The sequence below is a fragment of the Pyrus communis genome, chromosome 4 (assembly GCF_041283825.1).
Source record: "Pyrus communis isolate YQ-2024b chromosome 4, ASM4128382v1, whole genome shotgun sequence".
In the NCBI taxonomy this organism is placed as follows: Eukaryota; Viridiplantae; Streptophyta; class Magnoliopsida; order Rosales; family Rosaceae; genus Pyrus; species Pyrus communis.
Genome location: NC_142568.1, coordinates 6288060 through 6312935, shown reverse-complemented (window position 1 = coordinate 6312935; position 24876 = coordinate 6288060). Strand labels below are relative to the sequence as shown.

The 24876-nt window shown below is 37.6% G+C and overlaps 1 protein-coding gene across 1 annotated transcript; it reads right to left on the bottom strand.

Moving 5' to 3' along the window:
* Positions 1-1032: 1032 nt before the first annotated feature.
* NRPD1A (nuclear RNA polymerase D1A) lies at positions 1033-13417 on the bottom strand. Its single transcript, XM_068461749.2, has 19 exons — positions 12961-13417; positions 11219-11345; positions 10469-10595; positions 10261-10385; positions 9959-10030; positions 9697-9882; positions 8635-8790; positions 8424-8519; positions 6409-8337; positions 6095-6264; positions 5920-5986; positions 5724-5842; positions 5245-5393; positions 4251-4510; positions 3994-4167; positions 3748-3885; positions 2860-3122; positions 2076-2187; positions 1033-1774 (listed from the first exon to the last, which is right to left on the bottom strand). The coding sequence occupies exons 2-19, from the start codon at positions 11303-11305 to the stop codon at positions 1604-1606; spliced, it is 4401 nt and encodes a 1466-aa protein (XP_068317850.1). The 5' UTR covers positions 11306-11345; positions 12961-13417; the 3' UTR covers positions 1033-1603.
* Between the last annotated feature and the right edge of the window lie 11459 nt (positions 13418-24876).

Genomic DNA, 24876 nt, shown 5'->3' with positions numbered 1-24876 from the left:
TTTTTTGGAATTAATTTTTAGTAGAAATGCAGGTGAATTTTGAAAAAGCATTTGAAGTGCTTCAAGCAAAATACACATAACTGGCGAATCCAAAAATACTTCTACTACAAATGAATTCAATCATTTTAAAAACATTTTAAAACGAGCTCTTAGTGAATGGGTTTCATCGTGTTGTTTAATTTCGTAACGTATAGTATACATTCATATACTTTAAAATTTTCGAGCATTCAAGTTAAAAAAAGAAAATTTTGAACAAGGTCCGCATGTGGGTCTGCTTGATGGGGCAAGCTGGATTGCCTTCCAGCTCAAGGTGCTCGTGGTAGCTGATTTGGAAATAATTTTCTTAATGAGTTGGAAAGCAAACAATTGAATTGCTACTCGTTTGCTGGCAGATAACATTTTGGTCTAGTGACATTCGGTTTTGTTTTCTTAGAATTTCTACGTTTGAAATTTAATAGCCGAGATTTTGATACATGTTTTTCTTTTACATTAACAGAAAATAGTTGAATTTAAACTGAAAGCGCAGTGAATTGAAGAGAAATAGCGTAACAACTGAGACAATTTACCGCTCGCAGATTTCAATACATGTTGATGCTTTGTGAATGGTATTATTTGTTTGGTTTCATCTGGTTGACAAGTTGACGAGGAACCCATACGGATGATGGATCCCGCAGGTGGCAGTTGGCAAATCATACACTGCACACAAATCGTGCCGCCCACAACATTCGTTCATGTCATGGACTCATGCGCTGAAGCTTTGCTCATCATGTGTCGTCGTCTAATTGTTTGACATTCAACTTGGAATATTTGATGGCTCCATGTGGGAATGACAAAAAACTCCACGGATACGGATAACGGTGGGGATCTACACGAATGAGCCGGATTTAGGGACCCTAAGGGTGTCGTTGAAAGGAGGCATTGACATGACATGCATGACATGGCACCTTAAGTGAGGCAATTAGGGTTTCAGCTCTTGTACCAAACATGCAAATTTATGCAGCAATGCAAAATTATGCAGTAATTGGAATATGATTTAAGTCTCCAAAAACAAATATTAATAAATACGATTGATTCGGTTGTCCAATTATTACAACAAGAATAAAAGGGGGCCCAATCCAATGCCAGCTTCCCCTTGCTACTTCCACTAGATCTCTTCTGCCTGTTTCTAAATGTAAGGCAAACAAGTTCCAGTAGAAGTAGCAAAAGGAAGCATAGAGCATTGGAGCCACACAGACTAAGCTTAGACACTTCCATTGAAAACAAAAGCAAAAACGAAAGAAAAATGGCCGACTTCGCCAAGCCCTCTTCAAGCTCAAAACATTCTGTTTCCTTACTAGTTACTCTGGGCCGGTGATGGCTCATTTCGTACCCGAGAGCCTATGTATGAACAAGGATTACAGCTTTGATAAAGGTATGAGAACTTCAAAACAGTCTCGTTGAAATGAGTCGCTGCCCTTTGTATGGTTAGATGAGCAAAATTCATGAATACTAACTTTATCCACCGGCGCCGCCCAACAAGCTAACTTTGGATGGAAATTATTTCTTCAGTCTACACCTACTGTACATGCTTGGACACCGGGGAATACACATGATAAGAACCAGTTTACTCAGGTCCGCGGCCAAACCATTTTGCCTGGTAGCTCTTGACCCTCTGAGGTGCCACAATCTCAAGAGCACCCATCACGCACTTGTGGTACGAAAAATCCTCAACAGTTCCATCTGTTCGTACCACCATAAAGCATTGTGCCCCCTCATGTTTAGGGTGAGCGCCAATCTATAAGATAGGAAAGAAAATCATCATGAAATTGCATTCTTTCAAGTATTTGTTCATTGGCACTTAAGATGCATTGCCTGGAAAATGTCAATGCTCTGCATCTTTACGCTTAAACCAGCAACAGCTAAATGCATTCAGCAAGCAATTTTTGTATTTTCAAGTTGTTAACATCCGTAAGATGGTTGAACACACGAACATACATCTAAATCAAGTCAAAAGCGCAAAGCAGCTATAAAAATACTTTTACCAAGTACCTTGCAACATTTACCAATTTACGAGAGATTCTTTCAAGATAATGTACCTTTATGTCTTGAACTCCAGGTCCAATCTTATCCATTCTATGAGGATGAAAATATAAAGCCGTCATCAATTTTGACTTGTCCTCATCATTTAACGTCTCATTGATTGGATACCTGCATTTACATGAGTTATGTACATGTGAGAAACAATTTTTTATTTCTTTTTTCGTTGGAACTGCTGGATTCAATGTAATTCAGTGTTAATATGAGGATGCTCCTAAACACTGTAAGTTGGAAAAAGACTCTTTGCAAGAGAATATCAGCATTCCCAAATGTCTTCACAATGGAGTGCTTAATGTCTCATTACAAGTTTCAAACAACACAAGCATTTTCAATATCGAATAATTTTGCAAGAACTCCTTCAATTCAGTTTGAACTTTGTACAAAAAAAGGGTACTAAAAAATAAAATTTTGAAGAATAATCAAATACGATGTACAAAGGTAGCCAAAATGGAACTTCGAGGATATTACGTAACGCTACAATTTACAAGTTTCTTTTTCTGAAGAACATCACTCTAGAAAAGTACAATTTGGTACAAGTGGTGGTGTAACTGTGCAAGCTCTAACAACAGGGGTGGTGTGATATAGAAGTCAGATTGAGTATATTTTCTCCGAGTTCTATCTACCAAACAAAGGGATGGATGTCGATAATACTAACTAGAAAGTGCAAAATGACAACCATACAAAAGCTCAAGATGTGATTAACCTTGACGGAAGATAAGTCAAAGTGATATCATGCAAGGCAAGAGACAAAATGGACAGGAACATCCTAGGGGGTTAACTTACTTGCGCAGTATGTGCCTCCACGTCTGAGACCACTTGAGGATATCATTGAACTTGAGATACTTTTTAATGACTGATTTGGATATACTCTCAAACTTCTCAAGCCCAACGTATTTTGCATTTTGGAGCAGATATGGAGAACCACATTTGTCGAGTGAATTGTTCAAAACTTCAGGCATTTGAACTTCGTTCTCCTTAATGCAAATGGAACCAACTTGGCGTCGAAGCATGTCATAAACATCAAGTGGCTTTGACAAGTTGAGCCCCTGATGATAAAAGAAGAGTATGAGAACTATAAGTGTCCACTGAAGAAAGTGATAAAATGCCAAACATATTTGAAAAAAAAAAAAGATTGAGATAGCAATGTACGAAATAAAGTGCTAACTAGATTGTACGTTGCTTTACTATTTCAAGATATCTACTCATAATTAACCGCTTTAGATATAGAAAATTTAATGCACCAAACTAAATTGCTTTAACCGTTAATTTAACCCATAGTTCAAACTCTGGAGAATTTTGATAGTACACAGATTTAATAAGAATTTTAAGTCCTCACTAAAATGCGAAGGGACTTGAGAATAAAGCTACGTGTTACTTTAAAAAATCATTAAGGATTCTGATTAGATTTATAGACAATCTCATCATTCAAAACCAGTATAATTTCAGCAAAGCGAAGCTCAAGGCGTAGGTTGTACCGTGTAGCAAATGCCTTAAATTGGAACCCTATAATCCTCTGCTTTTCTTGAATCGAGGCGAGGAATACTAAATCTCTTTTTACCAAAAGCTTACTCTTGTATCCCTCAAAACACCTTAGTTGGTAGATTAACTTAATTTTCCGCAACTAATTATAGCATAAAATTAGCAAGAACAGTCTAAAGTTCTAAACTCTACCTTTTGAGAAAATAAAACCTCAAATTGCCTGCCCGTCCCAGAAGGAGGAGGCTTTCCCCATGCCAAGGCTTCCAAACTCCCCGGAAGTTCGTCCACGGCTCCAGCCTTGGCTGCTTTTACAAAGCAAGCCCCGGGAGTCTACACAAAGTTTCAGAATGATTACGTGAATTGTGACTAAAATAACCTTATGTAAAGGTCAAATGCATAGATAAAGTAAATAAACCAAAAACTAAGTATGGCACTTACAGAGAAACATGCTTGCATGAATGGCGATGATACAGATGCGTGTTCTTGTTGTTGGGCAATGCCCTTGGCATTTAAGCCCACAAATTCTCCTGTGCATGTGAGGCAATCTGCTACAAGGATCAAATGTTCGGGGAGTATGTTCTTTCCAATGTCATTGCATGTGCTCTCTAAACTCTGCAATTAAAAATGCATTGAATTAGTTAGCATATGAAACGTATCTCATTTTGTGAAGGAATAAAAAAACAGAGGAATCGCACATTGAGGAAATAGTTCCACCCAACATCAATTCCATAGGCAAGGCAATACTCATGAACATTATCGGGATGACTTCGTGACCAATCAATCACATTCATAATCTGGATACAACTATCCAAAAGCATACTCCAAAGTCTTTTCTTGCCGCTCTTTCCTACCATAGAAACCTTCAAGTAAAGTTCACCGGACGAACCATCAGCTACTTTTGATCGTTTGGGTTGGTCATTCCACAAAATATCCACCTTTTTCACCTCCAATAACCCTAAGAAACATAAGATGAGTACAACGTAAAGGAGGGCGTGACCATGTAAAATATGTTTAAGAAAATTTAAACTATCCTCATTCAACAAGTCTCAACAATATTCACAAATAACAAAGAAGGACTGGAGTTGCTAAAAGAAAATATTACAGAATTTTTATGCTTTTACCATATTTTTTCCTACCAAATGCTCAATCTAAAACTTTTCTTCAAAAGTAAGCGAAAACAACGTAAAAAATAATCGCATCGAATTCATGATCTTATCATACTTATTGGTAAAGTATTCCGAAATTCTAGTGTGGAGAATAGGAAACAGCATGGCCTGGTCAGAGTCAGAGCCAGAGATAGCATTTCCTATCCCCCACTCCATCTTAAAATTTGTCATCCACCTGCAACCTGTATTCTACTTCAACATGAATCCCATTCCCCATCCCAATTCCCCATCCCTGCACACACGCTAATTTATTATCCCATCCCATTCTCATAGAGCCTAAGTGTTCAACGTAAGCCAAGCTTTCAGCAGTGATGCATGCTGAAAAAGGCCTCAAACCGTAAGGATTTGAGATATTTTTCTTTTTCTGCCTAAATAAGTTTTCGGTAGGCAAAGGCATTTCCTGTCATTGCGGACACTACAAATTATGCATTCAGAGAAAAATAACTAAATTTCTGCGAGCTATCAAGCCTAAAAATACAAAAATCTAAAGCAGGATGAAAATGATCCTTGGTGCACAACCAACCTTTAACTACTGTTTCAAGCAGGAAAGGTATCACCAAGTCTCGAGCTTTATCCAGCTGTTCAGAAGAACTTTTGTGGTTTTCAGCCATAGCAACAGTGATGCAAAATGTGTCGTTATCTCCCTTGCATGTGTGAGCTTCAGAACAGTCCCTGCCATTTATCAGCCAGGTTAAAAGGGACGGTAAAGACCCATGAGATGGATTCAGTTTTAAACTCTAAGACAGAGACACAGCATTAGTGTTGTTGCAAATAGGTGCCGCTGGTGCAACCCAATAATATCATGCCTAGATTCGGTATCTTAGGAGAAATTGGCGCGGGTCCCTGCCTAAGGTGAAGCAAGATGGAGAAGGCCAGTTGCTCATGGCTAATGGGTTGTGATGGGACAGCATGATAAAACAGAAGGAATTCAGGCCGAAACTTAACCTACTCCTAGACCCGGTTGTAAAATCAAGTAAAAGATCAACAAAGTTGACAGCTTACTTGCTCGTAATCAGCAAACTGCGAAGAATAGCTTTTAGTTCTGGTCTGGCAGAGTTGCACCTAGCATAAAGGGAATTGACAATGGAATGCATCTTCAGTCGCCTCCTCCTCACAATTTCCTGAATGGAAACAAAGTTATACCAGAGAATGGAGCTTGTATAAACTGAAAAACGCTACACATTACAGCTTGTACTACCTTGCCTATGTGAAAGTGGGTAACCCATGGGCTGAAACGTTTTTTACTCCCATTTTGGGAGGAGAAGCTGATACCGACAAAATAAAGAAGTTAAAAAATGTAAATACATATAAAAATAAATAAAAAAAAAGGGAAGCAAAAATATATGCAGATAAGAAAATGAGTGGTATCTAACATTATCAGGACCGTAGAAACAATATCGGAAAATTTCAGCCCTTCCAAATAATTCTTAACTTCCAAGGCTGCATACTCGAAACCGTGCCTATGTCTTCCAAGCTTCTCAGATAAATATAAAGACATGGTCTGCTTGGCACTGCTTTTCTTTGAACCACATTCCAAGATATTCTGCACAATTATATCAGCTCAGAAATGCCACGAGTATTTCCAGAACAGTATAGTTGAATCTGTGTTAATTATCGCCAATTTATAAGCATTATTGTCGCATGTAACGAGAAGTAATATATTTGGGACCAGAGAGAGGGAGAGTACCTTCAGATTTAGAAGTGGAGAAGTTTCGAGAAGACTAACTGGCTGATCTAGAGCACTGTATGCAGCTTCAGATATGGCACAGGCAGACAATGAGCCAACAGGTTGACCACCTACACCATCACAAGCAGTAATACTCTCGTCATCTCTGGTACTAACGCTATCTGGAGAGGATATGTCATAGGAGAACTGAACAACCTTGTTCCCATATGCATTTCTCACCGTTCCATCATAAGCAGTGCACAAATCCCGCATGAAAAACATAAGCTTTCGTGTCAAAGTCCCAGGAAGATCAGCATTTCCACTAAAAGAACTATCTCGACTTGTTACTGAATGAATAAAACATTCTAATGGATTTAAGCCTGTCAAGAATGAGTTTTCAACCACGGCAGAGGGGATGTAGGACTCGACACATTCAGAACTTCCCTCAACCTTCTGATCTGAACTGATTGCCTTTTGATTATTCCATGCAGCACACGAGAGCTGGTTGGGAATTCTAAATGATAATGGAACTAGTGAGTTTTGCAAACCAAGGCACATACTGTGCTGCACTAATTTCTGCATATTACCCTTGCTTCCAGCCTTGAGCATATTCATCAAAGAGTTGTCCGTACCCGCATATTTGTAAGCTAAATTTTGAATATCCCGAAAAAATTGCTTGAAAGCATCATGAACAACCTGACTGAGGGCAGCAGATTTCTGCTTCTCGTGACAGAAGTAGTCGACATCCGAAGTCACGGGACCTTGATTCTCTTCAGCACATCCCATAAGAAGTTCCCGACTACTATCCACCAACAGCTGTCTAAATATACATGCCTGCTCTGCTTCTCGCAACCCACAGAAAATTTCCTCCATCAAGTTATTCCTTGAGCATGAGTCAGAAGCGAGGTATAAGTCCGAGAGAGAGACAGTCAAGCCCCTCATTGACAACCACTCACAAAAAACTTCCTGAGCAGCATGCAGGATGTCAAGTACCGGACCCTGGCAATGTTTAACGAGACTCTGATAAAGATTTCCACTCGTATCTCGCAACCATGAAGAACCTTCGGAAGATAGCAGCTCCCCATTTCTAACGCAAACTCCATCTGGAGCAAAATCATAATCAAAACCCAAAGGTAGGAGCATGCTGAAAACTTGCTTTCCAGTCCAAGCAGGGCCATCAAGTGAAGGAGCTTTAATGATTGCCGGTGATGGCAGTTCATTGCAACAGAACCTTTGCAACTGTTGCATTTGAGAACGATTCAAGAGAACACCATCCTCCAGGATCAGATGGGCAGCCGTTAAGCTATCCTGACTAAGTGAAAGTAGGTTGGTACCGCTCTGCCCATTAATCAATTGTTTATCTAAAGCAACAAGCTCCCTAAGCTCAACTTTGGCATCAACTGATTGAGGAACATACCCATGAAGGCAATCACCATCAAAATCACCACGAAATGGAGAGCAACAGAGTGGGTTTATAGATACAACGGGCGCTGCCGGAAGTATCTTGACAAATAAAGCAATGAGAGAGTGTTGATGTATCGATGGAGGCCTATTTATCAACACAATATCTCCATCACTCAGAGGCCTGTAAATAGCATCTCCCATCTGCAGTTCGTCTGTCTGGTGTACCAGAACGATGCTACCTTTTCTACGAACATGCATCACTTGTTTGAACATTAGGAGTAGATTGCAGGTGGCACCCAACCTTTCTAAGTTCCATCTGTTCAGATTCTCCGCTATATGCATCCTCTCTGCAATATTTGAGGGTATACCAATTTCACTGAGCTTTATGTTTGGATCACCAACCACCACCGTGCGAAAACAGTGATCAGTTCGCTTCCCAAGAAAAACATCTTTGATCCATCTCAAACCAGATGATTTTGAAGGATCGTCTTTGACATTTTTTAGCTGAGCAGCAATCAAATCATTGCCTGGTTTCTCTGAGTTCAACTGCATTTAAGAAGGATGACCATAAGCAAGAACCGTATTGTCTTATCTACATAAACACGAAATAACACATAAACTGACTAGCTTGCCTTGGAAATTTTCAGGCATTCTAAAACACGAGAACCCAGCTCATTAGCTACACCTTTGAAATCAACAAGTTTCCTATAAGCCGTGGTCCGATGATCCTACAAACATTCGTACAAGCAGGCATAGAAGGAAAGCAAAAACAAAAGCCATGAATTATTTGGTAGTTTACTAACCAAATCAATCAAGACAAGCATAGTAAAGAAAAAGACTTACAAACATCAACCGCTGCCCATTAGCAAAAGCATGCATAAATTCTGTCACGCGATGACAATTTGGAGTTACAAGGAAAGAATCCATAGAAAGTGAATCTGTTATTGGGACAAACTTCGCAATGAAATTTGGATCAACATCCTTCAACAAATGATGAACCTGAAAGCCAGAAAGAGGGCACCATGTTTATGAGTGATCTGCATAAGAACTCGAAAGTGTGGCACTAATGTTACACCTATCTGCTTAATAAAAAAAAGATGGTAGTTTAGAGAGAGAGAGAGAGGGAGAGAGAGAGAGATCGGATCAAGCATGGTTTGAAAATGAATGGACAGGAAAGGTAAGAAAACTGAAATGCACTATTTTGATTACACACATCCTTTAACTCAAATGCTGTGAATGCAATGTCGATATCAAAATGCAAAGTCGTAGTCTTGAAGCCACAATGTTAAATAACTATTAACAAACAGTGTGGATGCTACAAAATCAATCAGAGAAACAGCAATCATTTTTGGTATTTATAATCTGGAGATAGATTGGTATGTCTACTTTCACGGTTCATATGGTAGCAATTTGTTGTAACAGTTAGTTAAGACACAAATCTCCCATAAATTTGTTTCTTAACCTGCATTCCATATGCAATAAGGAGAAAATGAATGCTTAACTATTCCAGTGTAAAAGCGGGTACAAACAACCTTCGTTTTTTGTTTTCTTACGAGGAATGATGGCTTAAGGAGGAGAACATCATATTTAAAAACAAGTTCATAAACTTCATAATTCCGTCTCCTAATGGTATACTTAAATCCTCTAAAATGTACTCCACTCTACAGAAGCAAAAATGTAGGCATACGTGCATTCATACATACAGTTATGTAGTGTGCATCACTACACGTCTGTGCATAAGCATGCATCTGACTGATTTAGCAGTTCAATGAATTTATGAATAAGAAAAGTAGTTATGAGTTTGAAGAAAATGTCTCATCGATACCACATAAAAAATATGCACATCAATGTTAATTCTAAAAGATTGTGCAATTAAGACATGCACATATAAGAAGGTCAAGTTACCTGCGCATGAGATAGAATTCTTTTGTTTGGTTTAACGCAACTCTCGTCTTGCTGTTCATCTTTGGGAATAAAATCCCAAAAGTCAGAAGGCAATATTCCGCTTGCTTCCACGATAATACAACTTCTTTTAAAGAGTTCTCTCGTAGAAACTCTGAACTTCATTCTTGGGTAGCTTAACGAACTTCCCTATTAATTGAAAAACTCACTGAAGTTACAATGGTGCAGACAGAATGAAATTACGCTCAAAGAGACGAAGACTCACCTTACAATACTTGCAGCCCTTGCGCTCCTTGTGCTCCTGGCGCTTTCTCTTACCACTTAGAGAATCAGCACCCTGATGCATGCATAATAGGAGATAGTAAGTAACTAATTCTTTCGATAACACACACGAGAGTAATAGGTTAATGTGGATAACCGTCAGTAATCACAACAATTTTCTATACTAAGCAAACATATCGCCTTTTAACCTTTAACCATTAAGGAAAATAAATAGCAACAAAAGTTCAATAGTGCCAAACTGTAAGTCACATCTCAGTGATCAGCTCGAATAGTGTGGTAGCTGACCTTGGGCTTTAGATCCTGCTTAACAGATTTACATCCTACACAAATCTTGTTTAAGATTTGAACAACTTCTGGAAGATAATATGGATGGACTATTGAGCATGGAAACTGGATACGCCCATAATGACCTAGAAATTAAAATGATTGATCAAAACCAATTCCAATACTGAAGATAACCACATCAAGAATTATGTTAAATGTTCATCCACACCTTCACAGTTCTTTAACTTGTTTTCGGCACCACAAGTAGAGCACTGACCAGATGGATTTGGAAGTCCGAACCTAGGATCAGTGACCTCGCTGGCTGAACTGATTGGTGTTTCTTCAGATATCCTTAGCTGTTACAGAATTATTAAGTATTAATAAATTCTCATCTGATATATCAAACGCATCATGCTAAATTTAAACCACGAAACTAATAACCCCTTCACACTTGTACAGTTGTACTGACACACATATTATCGTCACGTGATAAAATGTTCAAACACACCCCAGAAGTAGATTTCATACATTAAAAATGCCTATGACTATAAATAACACTGGACAAACGAATGAAGAAGTGGAAGATATCGTGTAATAAGAGTGCCAATACAGCTTAATTAGATGATAAAAGAACATAGTTCAGAAAGACCTATTCATAGTGTCATATATGTAAAGAATATGGTTCAACTCTGGTGGGAGAGAGAGAGAGAGAGAGAGAGAGAGAGAGAAGTGTTTAACCTTAAAACACCTTAAAACCAAATACGAAATGATTAAAGAAACAAAATCAAATACAAGACAGTCTGAGTTGTATAAATTCAAATGCCACACTAATAGCAAACATCAAACTTGGATAACTATGATACATATGCAGATAAAATGGCTCAAGTCTAATATTAAAAACTTGCTAACAAAACCAAAAGAGTACCAACTAGACAAAAGAAAATATAAGGAAGTAGACAAGAAAGGGAAAAATACTTACAATATCTTCCCCAGTTGTAACATTTAGACGTATGGCAGTTATGATACCAGATCGAACTGGCTCTTCTTCATACAATTCACTGTCCATGGGGTTTGATTAACCCCTGCTACTCAAAAAATCACACAACCTGCAATGATAGCCAGAGCGTTAAAACAATGAAGAGTAGACAACCATAAAAGCTTACTATATAAGAAAATAAGGGCTTCCTGTGGAAATCCATAGTGAACACCCCCCAGATATTTGTACACATAGTTTCGGTAATAATGGTGAGTTCACTCACAAGTTTAAGGCCAAAAGGGGAAAAAGTAATATACATCTACATATGCCTTCAACTATGTGCTACACATATACAAAACCAAAAGACAGCCTTTTGGAGAAATTAAAGCTGATGTAATAATTAATGGTGCTGATCCAATATGAAATTATCCTGTAAGAAACCTATATATGGGAAAACTAAACCAATCCTTGAAACAGGTAACAAGTCATTGTCAATAAATAACTTGATTCGCGTTGCAGACACGTTCTGAAGCATCCATATCAAACACAAAACTGAATGGAATCGCATATAACACACTGAAAATACAAATACAAATACAAATACATAAACAAGAACAACTAAAAACAGCTGTGATGAATAGATATTATGTCCACACCAGTATGACAATCACTATGCTTACAAGTTACAAGTTCATGGCTAACGACAGAATTTAGCACTATATCATCAATGCATAGATGCTAATTTATAAAATTTAGCTGGAAACTCTAACTCCTACCGGTACAGAATGTGTGGTGGCACACTCAAACAATGAAATACACGTGGAAATTAGTCGCAAACAGGGATTGTCAGTTGAATTACCAAATGGACAACAACCGCACCCACCATAAAACTGACAAAACACACTTCCTGCTTTAGTGATCAAACCGTAATCAATAAACTACAATTCAGCTACAAAAAGACAGGTAAGACATGATTTTTTTTTATATGTTTGGAACAATCCATTACAATGGTACCACGGGAATGATCATTGTAACCTGGAAACCTAACAAAACAAAATACTCATCCCAAAATTGACCACATACCATCATTGTTGCTCAATCTCATTAACCTCTAAGCAATAGGAAAACAGAATACCTTGCTTTCACCACCTTATTTGTTCATAAATCAAACAAAATTACATCAGATACACCAGAAACCACGATTGTCTCGGACACGCTAAAATTCTAGCATTTCAATCAACAAATCTTACAAATAACACAAGATTTCAATCCACATTGTGCAAAGGTCCATTTTTTTTAACCTCCCCAAATGATCAAACCCAACATGCAGACCACCAGACCCAAATTTTCCCATGCACATTGCCAAAACCATCAAATTCCAACAAACCCACAAACCAGGATGCCAAGAAACACAAGAAAATACACTTATCACCCAAAAGAATCAAACTTTCACAGCAAAATCAATGAAAGCACATAAAAAAATATCTTGAAAAATCAACATGATCATGCACAAACTACCATGTAGCAGCAATCCCAGGAAACCAAAAGACCAAAGTTCTAAAAAGATACAAAATTTCAGACAGGTATCTGCAAAAGCATGTGCCTTTTTCCCAGAAACAGAAAGGTTTGCTGTAAAACTCAAAGAAAAAGGTGACCCAACAGAGGAAAATAGCAAACGGGAAAAAAAGCAGGAGAGAGAGGGAGAGAGAGAGAGAGAGAGAGAGAGAGAGAGAGGTTTTTCTTACTGTGATGAGTAAAGCGACGCCGCCGGGTCACTGCAGCCAACCAAAAGACAACGCCGATTTCAAGAAGGGGAGTTGGAAGGAGTCCAATGCCGAGAAAGACTTGTTTTCTTTGTTGCTTGGGTTTGTGTCAGAAAAAGAATCCCCCAAGGCTTCTGTGTGAATTTACCACTACTGAGTACTGACCATGCTCTTTTATATCCCACTGTACTCGCTATCTGACAACTTAGACTGACCGGAAATTACCATTCGAGCCTATTTGAATTGGATTTTCGGGATTTTGAATGCTAAACTTGGAATTGGATTTTAATTGAGAGTTTATGCTAAAATTTCCGAGTTTTTGTTTAGGGTTTAGGGTTTTCTGTAAGTAAAAAAAAAAAAAAAAAAAAAAGAAAAAAAAAAATTATGAATAGAGTTTAATTTTGGGGTTTAGGGTGTAGGTTTTGTGGAATACAACACTTATGTTAAATGACAATTTTTGAACTTATACTGAAGAATTCACGCTAAAAACTAAAAATACTAAAATAGGTGGCGATTTTTCGTTATAGCTTTCCTTATTTTTTTTGGCATTCCTCTTTTTGGGTGGGTTTCTCTTTCCAGAGCAGCATTAAGTTTTCAAACAAGCTTCTGACAATCACGTGAAGTTGAGCAGGATTTCAATTTTTGCGACGGGTATATTATTTGACCAAATTAAGGTTATGGCACGTGTTTGTCGTGCATAATCAATAGGATCATGATCCTCTCTGGATCTTGAATGTGAGGATCCTAGGGGTATCTTGCAGTTCAAACGTTCGCTACAAATCAAACGGTTATGGATCAATATATTTATTTTATTTATATTTTAACACAAGTTAGATCCCACCAACCCTATAAGCCCTTAGATTTCAGTCGGGGAAACCAAATGGGCAGCAGGGCGACATCATAGGTGCCGCAAATTCTGACGACTTGGGGGTGCTCAAATAGTGTTGCATGATCTGAATATCTCGCCAGACATCCTCGTAGTCCTCCCGGCAAAGAAGCTTGCGTTTGGGGATAGACTTGCAGGGGTAAGGATGTCTGGAGGAAATTTCGGTGCATCGGTGGATGGTACCGAACTAGCCATGGCCAAGGACCCTCCCCAAAGAGTAGAGGTCAATGAGGTTTTGGGTTTTGTAGGGTAGGAAGAAAGGCCACGAGGAGTATCGGTAGGTGAATCGGAGGTGTTTCCGGTGGCTGGTGAACTTATTAACTTCCACTTCTAAGGAGTTCAAAGTTTGGAACCTATCTATATATATGTCATGCTTTAGGCATGCAATAGTTTAATTCATGCTACTTATGAGACAAAAGTGGATGTATCAACTATGGTTCATAACGTTCTTGAAACTGTCATTTCTCCCGTTAACAGCGGAATAATTGTTTCACCATACAGTGATAGTCCCCAAAATTACGGTAAATATATATGAGCACAACTAAAAAATACATCTACTTGAATCCCACTTTTAATGGGTGAAACCCATCTTTGTGTACACAATTACTTGTTGGTCAGAAAATTAACTTCAACCGAACTAATCAGGATGATGCAAGTGATCAAGATGCATCTCCCAAGTAGAAAATTATTAGTAAATAGAATGCTTAAAACTTGCAGTAAGCCAAGAAAAATTGTGCGCTCAAAACTAATCCCAAATGGCATGAAACAGCCTACAAAATTTGGGAATTGTGCTAATAATAGCAAGCAAATAATTTAATGACCATCATGTAGATATACATCTAGGTCATTGGTCAAATAATCCACAATTATATATTGAATAAGCTCACAAATATGCTTTTATATGCGCGAAGCAATATGAGGATCTAAGGTTAATTTTGACTGAGATGGTCTGAAGAACAATTACTCATGTCAACAATCCTTGCAAGGACATGCACAATGCACTTTATTGAGGACTCAAAATATGTTCATACAAATTTGCAATAATCCGACACATTATAATGGATCATGAATAACCATGATGATAATGTCATCATTTGGTCAATGAACTTTGGATTCATGATATGCATCCATTACTTCTATGACTTTGCAATACAACTCTTTAGAGAAAGTAGGAGCTTCTTTGAAAAAATGAATTCAACAAGAATAAAATACATCTTGATGTAAAAAGAAATTCAATTAATGAATCCATAGTAACATAACAAAAAGAAATAACTATAATTGAAATCAACCACATGAAAGTGCTAAAAAATAAATAATAAAGAGCCAAGTTATTAGAAGATAACGCAATCGTTAGTTGCTTGCTTAAGCAAAGTGGGAGATAAAAGTCAACCACAAATAGTGGAATAAAAATGAGTTTCCATTTGTAGTAGGAAAAGCAAGTTAGAATTCTTGACCATCCATTGAGTTCAAAATTAAAGGAGAATTGTCAATTTGTCTCAACCATCTTTTATTTGTCTTTAATAGAAATTTGTCATAAAATTCACCAAATATTTTGGCATGCAATAGAATCGTGCCCAATGCCTAATTGCAATAGCATAAATACTATCGCAAATTTTTTTGTTTGGTTTGGCTATTCAATTAAACCAAGGAACTACATGTTGGAGAGTTGACTTTTTGTAGTTAGTTTAGTTACCTATTCAAGTCCTTGTAATCAGATTGTAATTAGGTTATTTGATGTTTATTCTTTCCTTGTAAATCACTCTTGTACATTATATATTTTCCTCCTTGGTGAGAAGAATGATATCAAAAAATTAAGCCCCAAGATAAGCTCTAATTAGCATGGTATCAGAGCAAAGAACCTAGGATTTCTACTCTGCCCGTTCCCTCAAGCAAACTTGGCCCTCCCATGGAGAACCTACCACCACTCCACGATGGAAACAACCACTTCCTAACTAATTCTACTCTTACACTAAACACTACAACCCTAACCGACTCTATCATGAATCCTACCCTACCTATACCGCAAGTTGTTACACAGATTGTCCATCATGATTCGTCTATTGCTTCGATTGGCCTTAAGCTCAATGGTGCCAATTATGAAGTTTGGTCTTAGATTGTTGAGATGTTTGTTGCTGGAAAAGACAAGTTGGGCTACTTGTTTAGGAGTAATCCCCAACCACCTATCGACGATCTGACCTTCACCAAATGGCTTATGGAGAACGCTATTGTGAAGGGTTGGCTCATCAACTCTATGGAACCCAATTTGATTGGGTACTTTCTTCGACTACTGATAGCAAAGGAAGTGTGGGACGCGGTTACTCACACATATTATGACAACTCTGATATATCTCAAGTCTATTATCTTACCTGCAAGGCCTCTCGCATAAGGCAAGATGGACAACCGGTGGAGACATACTATAGTAATCTTCAATCTTTATGGCAAGAGATTGATTATCGTTGACCTAATCCGATGAAGTGCGGTACTGATATTGAAATTTTTAATAAAATTGTTCAAACGGATCGTGTGTACACTTTGCTTGCAGGATTGGATGAGATGTTTGATAAAATTCGTATTGATATTCTACGAACTGAGCCCCTTCCTTCTGTCGAACAAACTTTTGCCTATGTTCGCTAGGAAGGAATGCAACAAGTTGTGATGAATACCAGAGGACAGCTGCCAAATGGGGCAGTCATGGTCGCTCGCCCTACCACACGAGCCGTAGCTTCACCTTGTCCTCGTGCCCCGGATAAGTCACCTGCACCGAGCCCAGGATTACAACCACATGCTACTGCCTCAAGCCCAGCATATGGCTCTCTCTTTGCAGCTAGGCCAGCCTCACGGTCCACCACGAGTCCTCATCCTCCTCGTCCTAAACCACCAGTCCTGGCCGGTGGTTGTACTTATTGCGGTAGTAAAAAGCATAGCCGTGATAATTGCTTCCAATTACATGGCTATCCTGACTGGTGGGAATCGTTGAATCTTCAGAAACAACAGGAATGACACAAGCAAGCCAATCTCGCCACCTCCATGTCCCACTTATCTTTGATATCTCCAGATGATCCTCCTCCGATTTCGAGTTCTTCCGACATGTCTTCAGAGTCCTCAGGTAACTGTGGTTATGTTTTTAATATGAATAGTGATGCTACTCCATCCGGATGGATTATTGACTCCGGTGCCATAGACTATATGACTTATGATCCCACTGATTTAACTTGTGATAATGTTCCACTCCGACATAATATTACTAATGCTAATGAAGTCACCTCACTGGTAACTGGCGTTGGCATCATGCGCCTCATGCCCACTCTCTCTTTGCCTTATACATTACTCGTACCTTCACTAAAGCATAAATTGATGTCTCCTAGCCAAGCTACTAAACAATTAAACTGTTGTGTGCTAATGTATCCAAAGTTTTGTCTTATACAGGATATTCTCACGAATGAGATAATTGGTCATGGTACTAAGAGGGGGATCATTATTTTGTGGATGATGTCAGTACATGACGGGTCACTCTCGCTCAATGAGCTGTTGATCACAAGAGGCGTCATATATGGTTATGGTATCACCGTTTGGGTCATCCATCTTTCAGTTATTTGCAGCATATGTTTCCGAATTTATTTGTTGGTTGTTCAGTTTTAGACTTTAAATGTGACACTTGCATACTCGCCAAGAGTCACCGTGTTTCTTATCCGTTGAATTCTAATAAAAGTGTTATTCCTTTTGGTCTTGTTCATTCAGATGTTTAGGGAACATCTCCAATTACTACTTCATCTGGTATTCAATAGTTTGTAACGTTCATAGATGATTGCACACGTCTGACATGGTTATATCTTCTTAAGCATAAAAGTGATGTTTTTTCGGCTTTTAAGACCTTCCACACCATGGTTCAGACACAGTTTTCTACTAAAATACTGATTTTGTGTTCTGATAATGGTGGTGAATATGTTAATAATGATTTTTCCCATTATTTAACTAATTATGAAATTCTTCACGAAACTACATGTCCTCAGACTCTTCAACAGAACGGGGTGACTGAGCGCAAAAATCGTCATTTCTTAGAAACGACTTGCTCACTCTTGATTGGGGCGTCTGTTCCCCGTTCTTCTTGGGATGTTGCTCTTCAGACCGCCACTTATCTTATCAACCGTTTACCATCCAAAGTCCTTACTCCCCTACAAGTCTTTGCTACCTTCATGCACCTACTGTCATTGGTACTCCCACCTCGGGTTTTTGGATGTGTTGCATTTGTTCATCTTCATAACAATCAACGGACAAAACTTGAACTGTGTGCTCTCCGTTGTATTTTTATAGGGTATAGACTCCATAAAAAAGGGTACCGTTGTTACCACCCTCCTTCCCGTCGAATGTATGTTACTATGGATGTCACTTTTTCTGAGTCTGAGATGTATTACCCTTCGGATTCTTCCAATCCTTCTCATCAAGTGGAGACACAGTATAATGAGAAGGATTGGACCATGAATGATAATATTGATCTTCTGCTGCCATTAGCCGAGCCTATAACGGCTGCATTGCCAACTTAGCTAACAGCAGCTGTAGTGCTGCCCACAGAAACAACGGCAGGCACGGCAATCCTCACCCACGGCAACGGTGTTGCCATTTGTCAACTTTGAGATTTTTACTGATATTACTCCTCCTATTCACTTGTAGTTCCGCTTCTTGCTATAACAAAAAGACTTGTCGGAAATCTGGTTGTTCCAGAAAAACATGATCGCCTCATTCTTCAACCATGGGTTAAGATGTGGCTAAAGTATCTCCGATGGTACGCTGAGGTTAGCGTAAATTACGATGTGTCGCTCGAGGTCTCTCGAGCCTCCTGTTGTACCAATGTCTATATTTCTATTTCCTTGAATGGTCGGGTTTCTATTTTCGTCATGTTACATTTATACATGTAATAAAAAAATCTAAAAGTTTAATAAACCAACCATTCTCCCGCTTAATTAAAAAATAAAAAAACTTTAATAATTTTTTCTATTATAGTAATTAATTTAATATTAATTTAATATTTTTTTCTACCATCCCTGTTGATGATATCGTTGTTCCGAATTATCAATTACCTTTCAGGCATAACCGGGTAAAGCCACCCAATCGATATCCACCAAACACAACGAAAGGCTCTAAATACCCTATTGCTAACTATATGTCATCACATAAGTTATCAGAACCTGGCAAAGCTTTTGTACAACAAATATCCAATGAAAGCACACCAAGTTCATTGAATGAGGCATTATCTGACGATCGATGGACCAAGGCAATGGAGGAAGAAATGGCTGCACTCCAGAAAAATCAAATGTGGGATTTAGTTCCACTTCCCCTAGGAAAGAAGAGAGTTGGGTGTCGATGGGTTTACACCATCAAGTACAAAGCTGATGGGTTTGTTGAACGATACAAAGCACGATTGGTGGCTAAGGGATACACTTAGACGTATGGTGTTGATTATACAGAGACATTTGCACCCGGTAGCAAAGATTAATACGGTAAAAGTATTGCTTTCATTGGCGGCCAACTTAGATTGGCCATTACAGCAATTTGATGTCAAAAATGCTTTCTTACATGGTAATCTTAAAGAAGAAGTGTATATGGATATTCCACCTGGTTATGCATTGGTTTTACAACCCGAAGTAGTGTGCAAGTTGAATAAAACGTTGTATGGGTTGAAACAATCACCTCGAGCATGGTTTGGTAAGTTCCGGACGGCTATGAGGAAATATGGGCTCAGGCAGAGCAATTTCGATCATACACTTTTCTTGAAACGTCAAATGGGGAAATTGACGGCACTTATCATCTATGTGGACGATATGATTGTTACAGGTGACGACAAAAAGGAAATCTTAAGGCTCAAAGAGTACCTAGCAACCGAGTTCGAGATGAAGGATCTTGGTGGTTTGAAATATTTCTTGGGTATAGAAGTAGCTCGATCTAAATAGGGTATATTTCTGTCTCAAAGAAAATATGTTTTAGACTTATTAGCTGAAACCGGAATGCTTGATTGTAAACTGGCTGACACCCCTGTAGTCCAAAATCACCATCTTGCTGTGCACCCTAATCAAGTTCCCACTAACAGAGATCGTTATCAAAGGTTAGTTGGGAAGTTAATTTATTTATCTTACACCAGGCCTGATATTGCATATGCAGTAAGTGTTGTTAGTCAATTTATGCATTCTCCGAGTGAGGCATATATGGGTGCAGTTGAACGCATCCTACGATACCTGAAGTCCTCACCGAGTAGAGGCATCATGTTTTCCAAGAATGATAATTACCGAATAGAGGGTTACACCGATGCAGATTGGGCAGGCAACGTTACTGATTGTCAGTCCACATTTGGTTACTTTACATTTGTGGGAGGAGATTTAGTGACTTGGCGGAGTAAGAAACAGAAAGTGGTTGCTTTATCAAGTGCAGAGGTGGAATATAGGGGTATGGCAAAAATAGTATGTGAACTATTATGGCTTCGAAGGTTACTTGGTGAACTCGGGTATCCTTCAAATTCAGCCTCAAATTTATTTTGTGACAATAAAGCAGCTATCGATATCTCACACAACCCAATTCAATATGATCGAACAAAACACGTGGAAGTTGACAGACACTTCATTAAGGAGAAGTTGGAAGGGAATATTATTCAATTCCCGTTCGTAAAGTCAAAGGACCAATTAACAAATATCTTAACTAAAGTTGTTGCAAGTTAAGCGTTCTACAACTCTCTTGTCAAGTTGGGTATGAACAACATTTATGCACTAACTTGAGGGGGAGTGTTGGAGAGTTGACTTTTTGTAATTAGTTTAGTTACCTATTTGAGTCCTTGTAATCAGATTGTAATTAGGTTATTTGATGTTTCTTTCTTTCCTTGTAAATCACTCTTGTACATTATATATTTTCCTCCTTGGTGAGAAGAATGATATCAGAAAATTAAGCCCCAAAGATAAGCTTTAATTAGCACTACAGGCCCTCAATAATATAGAATTAATGAACTCTAGATACAAATATGCAATAATTTGACATCTAGGGTTTACAATTCCATTCCTAGTAAACTAGTCAAAATTATTTTCTCACTAGTGTCGAAAAATACTCAAGGCTTGACTATCCACCGAGTTCGACATATCCATATACCCATTTTGATTATGGGTACAACAAGCTATACGCTCCCAATTGCTTTGTATATGAACTTTAAATTTATGTACAAGGATGTAGGTTTCCCACGCAACATTGTGTTGAGAATTAAGGATTCAACAGACAGAGGTCCGAATCCAATTATATGCTAAAAGTTAGAGAGATTGCGGACCAATTTGGGGTTGATGTATTTTTTTTTTTTTTTTTTAAATTGCTTTTCTGTGCTTTAAGAATAATCATTTATAAAATAAAGCAGTTGAGCGTTTGATCAATTGTATTTTTTAAAGTGTTGTGAATATGAAAAGCAATGTAAAGGTGTTTGGTAAATTTCAATGTAAAAATGATACTGTGATAGAATTATATATAAAGACAAAACTAGACATAGTAGTGGATGTGGTGATAAGGACATCGATGGTGAGGGTTATAGCGGTCATGGCAGTGCCAAGATAGGGGTGGTGCCAATAATAGGTTGTGGTGGTTATGATGTAGAGGTAGTAGTGGTGGTAGTAGAGTGTAGTTGTTGAGGTGTGGAGGTAGAGTGCTGGCAACAGTGGTGGTGGCGATTGTAGCGTTGTTAGCGGTGGTAGGATGGTGGTGGTGATGGCAACAATGGTGTGATGATGGTAGTTGCAATCGTAGGTGGTCGTGACGATAGGGGTGGCAATAGTAGTGGTGGTAGTGTTGGGGTCGACAATGACGATGGTGATGACAGTGACAATTGTAAGGGTACAATGGTGGTGCTAATAAATTTTTGTTCCTACTAGTGGGTGTGGTGGTTGGGTTGTAGAGGTTACAATGGTGTGGTGGCAATGGTGGCGTTTGTGGTTGTGGTGGCAGCCATGATGACAATTATGGTGACGATAACGACAACGATGATGAAGATAATGGCAATTGTGGTTGTGGTGCTAGTGGTGGCGCTTGTGGTTGTGGTGATGGCAATGATGGTGGTAGTGGTAGTGACGGTTGTGGTAGCAGTGGTATGGTGGTGGTAATGGCAGTGGTGATTTAAGGTTAGTAGTTGCAGTGGTAGGTGCAGTTACTTTGTTCTCCAAGAGAGAAATGTATGTAGAAGGATAAATAACATCATTTTTTAAACTTAATAAGGATATTACATGAAAGAAAAATATTCATGAAAGACTGAACTCTGTTTTTTTTTTTTTTTATTAAAGTAACTTTTAAAACCAATCTACAGACTGTTCTAAAAGCTGATGTCTGGAGGTTATTGCTTTAAAAATAAGCATGATATTTTATTTTATCAAACACTTTTTTGTTGCTTAAGTTTAAAGTGACATGTCACTTAGTACTACGATCTAGTGATATTCCTCTTCACTTGTAAGTGAAAAGTCTTATAGTCGATTCTCAACAAAGGCAAATTCGAATCACATTATTAGTAGCTCATTGTGAGGCTTAACCTACCCCCCCCCCCACTCCCATAGTGTACATAATATCGTTTGTTAAAAAAAAATTTATTTAAAATGAAATAATTTTTTGTGAAAAAACAATACCAAGCAAACCCTGCGTGTCCTTGCCTCTTAAAAATTCATCATCATAATTTTGATTTAACGACATAGTAATTAAAAGGATAATACTAGAGAGATCATTTTAAATCATATTTTGTAAACTATATAACGTAATCATTGATAATTAAATTATTACTTAAAAAATTAGTTTAACTAGCATTACTTATAATTAAATTCATAATGTTGTAGTGGAGTTAGATAATATAGAAAGTCATACGCTTTTAATTGATTAGCAAATATAGGCAATTGATTTGATTTTCCAAATGGATATGCCGTGTAATAGAGAGAGTAGAAAGATGAGATTATTGAATTAATAACCAATGCAAACCAAGATCCATTCATGGTGGATGTCTTACAAGCATATTCCACATCTCCTCTTTTCTACTTTCATCGTCTGGCAACGTAGCAGAGTGCAGAACACTTTTTTTTTTACTCATTAATTAATGAATCTGAAAGAAAAGCTAAAATATTATAAGAAATGTTGTGAAAGATAAATAATTAGTATTATCAGTGCCAAAGTTTCAACAACAAATATAGAGAGCATAATCTCCAAAGAATTAGTTGTTTTTCTACCCTCCTTTGATCTTGTAATTTTGTGTGATTCTCTTTATGTCAGTATTCTCTAAAAATAAAAATTAAGAGTACATTCGTATGATTGTTGGAAATAAAATATAAAACAAATAGAATAAATAGAAATATACGGAGACGAGAGATTAGGAGGAGAAATCAAAATGTGGTTTCGTTCTCATCAGAAGTCTATTATGTTGATAAATTTTATTCCATGTTTGATCAAGCTGATAAATTCACTTCTCAAACTAACCTTTGTTGCAAATAAAATAAAATAAAATAATTAATTTGAAGGTTAAAGAAAGTTGTTATTTGGAAGTCGACCCGCAGGTCCGAGGGTACTTTGGTCATAAAACTACTTGAGATTTAATGTTTGCTTTTGCCATGAAAACGAAAGAAAGAAAGAAAAAAAGAAAGAAAGTTGGCTTCTGAATCGGAAGGAAAGTGGGGCCCACAATCACGTTTCTATTGCTACTCCAACATAATTTTTGTTTTATTATGGGGACAAATACATAGAGAATCTAAATATAAAATTAACTATTCACATCGTTTTCGAAAATAAAATATTTAATTACTTAATTTAAAGAAATGCTAAAAAGATTAAATTTGTTAATAAAATTTACAAATTAAGTGATATGTCATATAGGAATAAGCACGTTTATCAATGTTTTAATCATAATCCAAACATTAACTTTTATGTCATTTAATTTACAAAATTTTATCTGTATATTTAATCTTCATTTTATACACACATCTTTTTTTAGACTGACCTTTAAGTCTGCTTTTGATTTTTCAATCGAATCATTTAAAAAAAGCGTGCAAAGAATAAAAAGTGTAGAAATTTTCTAATTAAAAACCCAAAACTACCATATCAATAAAACGTTTCATAAAAATATTTCAGAAAAAAAATGTTTAAATTGGAAGTATGTGAGTGTGGGGAGCAGTGAGAAGGATTCATACTTTTATTCAGGACTCCAACAGAAAAAGTTCAAGAGGCCCATCAGGAATCGAAGAAAGTTTGCCACGTGGCGAGCATGCAGTGGATCTGTTGAGGGAAGGAATCCTGATTTCTGAGAGCTCAGGTAGGGGCGAAATAGTTAAGCTTTCAGTGGGGGAGTGAGTGCTTTTTCAGCATTTTTTTTGTAAGAATATTTTGGATTATTGGTTTGCTTAAAAAATAAAAGCAATGAATAATTCCAAAACTTTTCTCATCAATAATTGGGGTATTCTTGGGCAGTGCCTTTTTTAGTAATTTTGTCAGATTTTTTTAGAGTAATTTGATCTAAAGAAAAGAAAAGCATTGATATTTTCAAGCCTTTTCTTATTAATATTTGTTAGATTTTTGTGCACAACGTTTGTACGTACGGTTGAGATCAATTGTCAAGGACCCAAGTTGTTCTTCATTCCACATGTTTAATTTCTTTATCATCCAAGTATTGTCCAATTTTTTTTTTCTCTTCCTTTTTTGTGTAAGTTTCAAAATGTTAGCGATTGTCATTAAAAGTTAAAACACAATTATAACATGATTACAGAGAGGGTGCCAAACTGGGTACATTTTTTTAGTGACCAAATCATTGATCTGAAGAGAGCAAAGCATAGCAAACAAACATAATAAATTCCCTACATGGCCACCACAAGCAACTCAATTTACAAGAACTAGCAGTGGAAATCTACCACAATAGATCAGTGGTGGCAAATTCAAGACTAAAGAACCCACAAAGCCATCATGAAGTTAAGGCCACACAATCAGTGGGATGCTTGTGGCTTATCTCCAAAAAGAAAAACAGGGCATCTCATTC

Excerpts from the sequence above, each read along its gene's own strand:
- NRPD1A (XM_068461749.2), bottom strand. The coding sequence starts at position 11,305 with ATGGACAGTGAATTGTATGAAGAAGAGCCAGTTCGATCTGGTATCATA. Across the intron at positions 8,338-8,423 it reads AATGCCTGAAAATTTCCAAG|TTGAACTCAGAGAAACCAGG; the intron begins GCAAGCTAGTCA and ends TCTTAAATGCAG. Across the intron at positions 1,775-2,075 it reads CTGGAGTTCAAGACATAAAG|ATTGGCGCTCACCCTAAACA; the intron begins GTACATTATCTT and ends CCTATCTTATAG.